At 43.1% G+C, this 7784-nt stretch overlaps 2 protein-coding genes across 3 annotated transcripts in view; one reads left to right on the plus strand and one right to left on the minus strand.

The window, feature by feature from the left end:
* The window catches only part of shtn3 (shootin 3), a 36200-nt gene extending 34342 nt beyond the window's left edge, over nt 1–1858 (minus strand). For both annotated transcript variants that reach the window (XM_051419914.1, XM_051419913.1), the window contains exon 1: nt 1562–1858. In XM_051419914.1, coding sequence (XP_051275874.1) covers nt 1562–1633 — 72 coding nt within the window. In that variant the 5' untranslated portion in view covers nt 1634–1858. The remainder of the gene's footprint in view (nt 1–1561) is intronic.
* A 2758-nt stretch (nt 1859–4616) lies between these two features.
* Nucleotides 4617–6894, plus strand: LOC127374534 (tripartite motif-containing protein 16-like). Its single transcript, XM_051419979.1, has one exon. It carries the CDS (start codon nt 4740–4742, stop codon nt 6405–6407), a length of 1668 nt encoding a protein of 555 aa, XP_051275939.1. The 5' UTR covers nt 4617–4739; the 3' UTR covers nt 6408–6894.
* Nucleotides 6895–7784: the final 890 nt, after the last annotated feature.

A 7784-nucleotide genomic window follows, 5' to 3' on the forward strand; every position in this document is an offset into this window, starting at 1 on the left:
AACACACCTGAGCCAGCTCCATTCACTGAATGAAGACCTTGAAATGTAGGCGAGAGCTCTGAAAGCCAGTAAGTGGACCCCAAAGAATCAACGACCAAACTCAAAATGATTGATTTTGTTTAGCTTTGCACAAACAGTATATGAGTGTTCCCAGCATCTCAGTGGCTAGAGCAAGGCACTGATACTAACATGTGTCACATTCACTGTGTAGCACATTGGCTAAAGCAAGGCAGGGTTTCTGGTTCCATTCCTGGTTTGTAGGCCAGTGGAAGGAGCAAGGCACTAACAACATCTCTGAGGGTTCGGGGTTTATTTACCACATGGATGAGGCAAGGCACACAAAACTGACTGGAGCAAGGCATTAAGAGGTTAGGGGTTCAATGCCCAATGTAATACAATGTTTAGGGCAATGTCTGTTTCTGTATATGTAGGTCAATGGCCAAAGCAAGGCACTTACTTCCAAGGTTGGGGGTTCAATTCTCAGCGACTAAGGGGCAAGAGTAAGACACTAAGACTATCAAATTAATTTTGTATACCAATCCAGGGTTGCTGGTTCCATTCCCTCTTTGTAGGACAATGATGTACGGTACTAACATTGACATTGGAGGAAAGCATTAAGAGGTTAGGGGTTCCATTCCCAATGTAATACAATGGGAAGAGCAAAGGAGTCAGCTTCTCTTCATGCGGGTCAATGGGCAGAGCAAGGCACTAACACACTTCCACGGGTGGGTGCTCAATTCCCGGCGACTGCGCAACTAAAGCAAGACAATTACGACAACGTGGGTTCGAACTGAACAATGCTAGCTCTATTCCCGCAGGTCAAGACTAAAACTGTGAAGGTTGAGGGTTCAACTCCCGATTTAACTCAAGGAATGAAGCAAGGCACTAGACTGCAGGTGTAGGGGTTTGATTTCGTCCTTAGAGGTCAAAGGGAGGAGCCAGGCACTAACAAACCCTACAAGGGTTCAATTCCTCGGGTGATCGAGTGTGTAAAGCAAGGCACTATCACTGGAACGAGTTGTGGGTGGGATTCCCATTGTGTTCGCTCCTTAGTGCGGCTGTTTCCACAAAAGAGCAGATTAGAGGCAGCTGAGGGGAGTAATGAAGGTTTTGGTTTATAGAGAAAATCTATTGTGATGGAGACAATAAACCGGTTCTGCTAAATATCAGATCAAACCTGAGGCAAGCCCTTTTCACAGCCCGGAATCAGACTGTCAGCACATTTCTCCCAAAAAAGACGAAAAATCAATTCAGAAAATCTTAACTTCCCTCCATGAAAACCATCAAAAATCTGCCTCTAATCTGGATGTAAAGTATGATTCCTCTTCTGCGCTTAAATGGCGAGAAGAGCGACAAATTTAGGGAGGGGTCCGCTCTTTCATGTCTACAATAACCTCCAGGAGAAGCCGGCCGGCGAATTATAGAGGCTGCAAAATGTCCCATCATCCGGAAAGACACGAACGGATCCGTTAGGACACAATAAGAGGAAGTTTACAGGCAGGAAAAATGCGTTAGAGGCAAACATTGGAGCTGTTTTATGTCTTTTTTCTATCGGTTTTACCTCTGTTTGCATGTGTGCGTCCCTCTCCTCCTCGCATCCCTCCATCTGCGCGGATGATGAGCAGGGAAGCATTTTCAGGGGGAAAAAAAGAGTGATAAAATATTCCCACCTCTGTCTTTTTCTAACCGGAATCGGTTATTTAAATAGAAAATAAAGCCACACAGAGGTCTATTCTAGCAGCACATGTCTGGATCCGAGCCCATTCCTTTTCTCTCTCTCTTCCAAACACATGGGATGGAGAGGAGCTGGGTGCTGCTGCTGCCGGCGGACAGGATCCTCCTCCTCCTCCTCCTCCTCCTCCTTTCACTGACAGCATCATCTGGCTCCCCTGAACCCCTCCTCCCGCCTCTTCCTCCTTCCTCCTCTTCCTCCCGTCTCAGTGCTGCGGTGCTGTGAACCATTACCATGTGATGCTTGAAGCCAGACATCGTGAGCTCGTTTAGCTTCGTTTTGAAAGTATCTGTGCTTGCAAGTCTTCAGCTGAGCACTAATATTAATATAGTTATTATAATGATGACAGCGCTGTCAATTTTGTAAAGCCCTATTAGTGCAGTCGCGGGGTGCGTTCAAGTGCTGATGGGAGAATCCGAAATGCGGATAATCATTCAGCTGCGAGACCAGCGTTGCATTCAAGTTCAATTCTCTAGCCACTAAACATTAGGAATACTATTCCTTATTATTAAATTATATATATTAAATATTATTATTATTATAAAATATGATGAATTATAATCTTGTTTGTTTGTTTTATGTGCAAGAAAAATACTTTTTTTGTGTTTCTTAATAACAGCTGTGTTGTTCCCTAGACTAGCTACTAGTTTATGAGAGTAGACTTAGTGATACCGTTTACCTGTTACATTATTAGTGTTAACCATTATTAACCAGCCTGCTGTATAGTCTGATTCAAACCACAGAAGTTACATCAGCGTATATGACAGCTCACAGATTATGAGATTATGACTTTCCTGTAGTGAACTTTTTGTGCCAAACTTGGTAGAGAAGACATATCTCCCTATCTAAGTCCCAGCCGTATAATAATGTATAATTTGTCATTTCAAAATCAAAATCAAATCAATCATATGTCACAAAGCCAACATCATATCTGGTTTAGCCCCCAGTTTGATGCATTTATGTAGAATCAGATAGAACTCAGATCAGCTGCAAAGGAAAGGTCAGTCTTTGACACTGAGCTCTGTGGACGCATTTCTACAGAGAGAGAGAGACAGAGATGGGGGGGTATGTATGTGTATGTATTAAAAAGGCTTTACAAAAGCAACATCTAGAGGTGCTAACATGCAACTACAGGCTATCCTCAACCACTTTAAACTAAATGTGGTCCAGTGTGCTGTTTTATCTATAGTATCACACCAAATAGTCAGGACATAAACAATGATGTTGAATAAATTCATTCATTCATTCATTCATTAAGTTATCCTTTATTGATTGCTGTAGGGAAATTGAGCCATCCTAAGTACAGGACAGAGACAGAGACAAAGGTGCACAGCAACAACAATAGCAACAGCTTTACGAGTATAAATGGCTAATAATAATGATGATGATGATGACGATGGTGATAACAATGACGGCAATAGCCACAACGATGGGGAATAATAAATAATAATAATGACTAATCAATAAAGTATTTCTGATTCTGATTTCTGATTCTGAATAATAATAATATGAGTGCAGAAAGAGAGGGAGAGGAAGAGAGGAGCTCAGTGCATCATGGGAGGTCCCCCGATAGTCTAGGCCTATAGCAGCCTAACTAAGGGATGGTTAAGCCTACTCTTGAATGTGGTGAGGGTGTCTGCCTCCTGAACCACAACTGGAAGCTGGTTCCACAGGAGAGGAGCTTGGTAACTGAAGGCTCTGGCTCCTGTTCTACTTTTAGAGACTATAGGAACCACAAGTAGCCCAGCATTCAGAGAACGTAGTGTTCTAGAGGGGTAATAGGGTACTATGAGCTCTTTAAGATATGAAGGGGCCTGACCATGAAGAGCTTTATAGGTGAGGAGGAGGATTTTAAATTCTATTCTACATTTTACAGGGAGCCAGTGCAGAGAAGCTAGAACAGGAGAGATGTGATCTCTTTTTCTAGTTCCTGTCAGTACTCGTGCTGCAGCATTCTGAATTAATTGTAGCATCTCAATGGATTTATTGGGGCAACCTGATAATAAAGAGTTGCAGTAATCCAGTAACAAATGCATGAATTAGTTTTTTCTGCATCTGTCTGTGACAGGATGTGCCTGATTTTTGCAATGTTACTGAAGTGAAAGAAGCACTCCGGGAGGTTTGCTTTATGTTGGAATTAACTAAAGATAACTCCAAGATTCCTGACAGTGGTGCTAGGTTTTTGGGGCCAAGTACAGGACCTGCAATTTTCAAAGTTTAACTGAAGAAAATTGCAGCTCATCCAGGATTTTATGTCCTCTAGGTATGCTTGTAATTTAGCTAATTTATTAATTTATAACCAGTACTGTCTCTGTTCTGCGTTGAAATCCTGACTGAAAATCCTCAAATAAGCTGTTGCTATGTAGAAAGTCACACAACTGTTTGGCAACTACTTTCTCAAGAATCTTACAGAGAAAGGAGAGGTTAGAAATAAGTCTATAGCTGGCTCAAACCCCTTTGTCAAGAGTGGGCTTGAAAAAAAATAAAATGTATCATCAGTAAATAAGTGACAACTAAGGGTAAGACTTAGTTGGGATGGGGTTGGGATGGGGTCAAACAGACAGGTCGATGGCTTCGATAAATGAATTTTTTGATGAAGATTGATTGCAGAAAAGCAGTTTAAATATATATCTGGGTTTGAAGCTGTGAAGATTTCTGTGTTTGAAGAGACACTGATATTCTCATCATCTATTTTGTTGTTACTTCCTGTGAGTAATTGATGATTAAATGTACCCATAAATTATAAAATGTCCTTTCGAAGCAGATGTAATTCTATTTTGGCCAAGAAACCTTAGTTGAATTGTACAGCATTGAGTTTGTCACTGAATTGTGTTATGAATAAAGTTGGTTTAAAAAAAAACAAAAAAACCTAGTGTGACTCAGATTCGCAGAGCTGCTCCTCTTCCTGGAATGAAATACAGCTTGAAAACCCCTCCTTCTTCTTCCTGCTCTCAAACACACTAAACTCTTCTCTTTTCCCTGCAGATCTACATGTTGTTGAGGAGAAATGGCGCAGAAAGGAGTTCAGCTGGACCGGGAGACCATCTCTTGTTCGATCTGTCTGAATCTACTGAAGGATCCGGTGACTACTCCCTGTGGACACAGCTACTGCATGAACTGTATTAAAAGCTACTGGGGGGAAGAGGATGAGAAGAAAATCCACAGCTGCCCTGAGTGTATGCAGATCTTCACACCGAGGCCTGTCCTGGTAAAAAATACAATGTTAGCAGTTTTAGTGGAGGAGCTGAAGAAGACTGGACTCCAATCTGCTCCTGCTGATCACTGCTATGCTGGACCTGAAGATGTGGCCTGTGATGTCTGCACTGGGAGAAAACTGAAAGCCCTCAAGTCCTGTCTGTTCTGTGTGGCCTCTTACTGTGAGACACACCTGCAGCCTCACTTTGAATCACCTGCCTTTAAGAAACACAAGCTGGTGGACCCCTCCAAGAAGCTCCAGGAGAACATCTGCTCTCGTCACGATGAGGTGATGAAGATCTTCTGCCGTACTGATCAGCAGGCCATCTGTATTTTGTGCTCCATGGATGAACATAAAGGCCACGACACAGTCTCAGCTGCAGCAGAAAGGACTGAGAGGCAGAGAGAGCTCGAGGTGAGTCGACAAAACATCCAGCAGAGAATCCAGGACAGAGAGAAAGATGTGAAGGAGCTTCAACAGCAGGTGGAGGCTATCAATCGCTCTGCTGATAAAGCAGTGGAGGACAGTGAGAAGATCTTCACTCAGCTGATTCGTCTCATGGAGAAAAGAAGCTCTGATGTGAAGCAGCAGGTCAGATCCCAGCAGGAAACTGACGTGAGTCGAGTCAAAGAGCTTCAGGAGAAGTTGGAGCAGGAGATCACTGAGCTGAAGAGGAAAGACGCTGAGATGAAGAAGCTGTCACACACAGAGGACCACACCCAGTTTCTATACAACTACCCCTCACTGTCAGCACTCAGTGAATCTACATCCAGCATCAATATCCGTCCTCTGAGGTACTTTGAGGATGTGATAGCGGCTGTGTCAGAGCTCAGAGATAAACTACAGGACGTTCTGAGGGAGAAATGGACAAACGTCTCACTGACAGTGACTGAAGTGGATGTTTTACTGCCACAACCAGAGCCCAAGACCAGGGCTGAGTTCTTACAATATTCACGTGAAATCACAATGGATCCAAACACAGCCCACACATGGCTGTTATTATCTGAGGGGAACAGAAAAGCAACAAGAACAATGGAAAACCAGACTTATTCTAGTCACCCAGACAGATTCACTGGATGTGGGCAGGTCCTGAGTAGAGAGAGTCTGACTGGACATTGTTACTGGGAGGTGGAGTGGAGAGGTTCTGGAGTTTATGTAGCAGTCGCATACAAAAACATCAGCAGAGCAGGGAACGGGAATGAATTTGAATTTGGATTCAATGACAAATCTTGGGCATTAAGATGTGACAAAAACAATTATAGCTTTTGGTTCAACAACATCAAAACTCCTGTCTCAGGTCCTCAGTCCTCCAGAGTTGGAGTGTACCTGGATCACAGTGCAGGTATTCTGTCCTTCTATAGCATCTCTGAAACCATGACTCTCCTCCACAGAGTCCAGACCACATTCACTCAGCCTCTCTATGCTGGACTTTGGCTTTCTTGTTATGGATTCACTGCTGAGCTCTGTAAACTCAAATAGACAGAAGTCATTTAAGGGACAGTGGGTTATATTCTGCCTTTTAGTTGTTAAATCCTATTTTGTCTTGATGTTTGTTGCTGAGAGCTGATTGTTGTGGCGTTTCTTCACTGCACAGAAATCACCTGTCAATCAAACATTGTGGGCGGTACTTTGACGTCTTCTCATTAGTTGTTCTGTAAATGTTTGAATCTCTTTAGGTGGTGCTCCTTCCTGTGTTTGTTCAGCCATAGAGGTCATCACTCTTCATGATGGCTTTTGTTCAGCTGAACTGACATTTTTCAGCTCTCTAAATATATTCAATTTCAATTCAATTAAATTTTATTTGTATAGCGCCAATTCATAACAGAAGTTGTCTCAGGACACTTCTCAAATAGAGCAGGTCTAGACCGAACTCTTTAAAACATTAATTACAGAGACCCAACAGTACCACCATGAGCAAGACCTTGGAGACAAGGGCAAGGAAAAACTGCCTGTTAAAAGGCAGAAACCTAGGACAGATCCTTCGGCTCTAGGTGGGTGGTCGTCTGTCTCGACCAGTTGGGGTGAGAGAGAGAGAGAGAGAGAGAGAGAGAAGAGAGAGAGAGAGAGAGAGAGAGAGAGAGAGAGAGAGAGAGACAGACAGACAGGTGCACAGCAACAACAGTATTGGCAATGGCAATCTAGCAGGACCATGGCAGGAGGCTCGACCAGGATCGATAAGAACCTGCGAGACGAGAAAGCACAAGAACTCCGGGGAAGAAGTGAAGTTAGTAACATGCATTAATGGAACATGAATGAGTGCATAAAGAGAGAGGAAGAGAGGAGCTCAGTGCACCATGGGAAATCCCCCGACAGTCTAGGCCTATAGCAGCATAACTAAGGGATGGTTCAGGACTCACCTGATCCAGCCCTAACTATAAGCTTTATCAAAGAGGAATGTCTTAAGCCTACTCTTGAATGTGGTGAGGGTGTCTGCCTCTCGAACCACAACTGGAAGCTGGTTCCACAGGAGAGGAGCTTGGTAGGAAAGGACGCTTTTTAAAAGCTTAACCTGAGAAAAACACTAAAATTTAAAGGCGCACTGTCACCTCAGGGTCAAACGTCTCCCTTGTCTGCAGGCTAGAATGACAACCGACTACAGAATGGCAAGATCTTTCCATCGGTGCATTTCTCTTTTCATTAGCGTCACAACTGACACAGATCAGACCTTTGCATATTCATATATATTATTTACGGATGCACCAATACCACTTGTTTCCAACCAAGTACAAGTACTTACATTTGGGTTCTTGCCAATGCAGAGTACCGATTACTTAATAATACCATTGCAGTTCTAACAGTGACTTAAAAAACATGTTTTTATTCTCATCATGTATTCCTCACATTGACTGCTACAGT

The sequence above is a fragment of the Dicentrarchus labrax genome, unplaced genomic scaffold, assembly GCF_905237075.1.
Source record: "Dicentrarchus labrax unplaced genomic scaffold, dlabrax2021, whole genome shotgun sequence".
Classification (NCBI taxonomy): domain Eukaryota; kingdom Metazoa; phylum Chordata; class Actinopteri; family Moronidae; genus Dicentrarchus; species Dicentrarchus labrax.

Coding starts and splice junctions, on each gene's coding strand:
- LOC127374534 (XM_051419979.1), top strand. CDS start 4,740: ATGGCGCAGAAAGGAGTTCAGCTGGACCGGGAGACCATCTCTTGTTCG.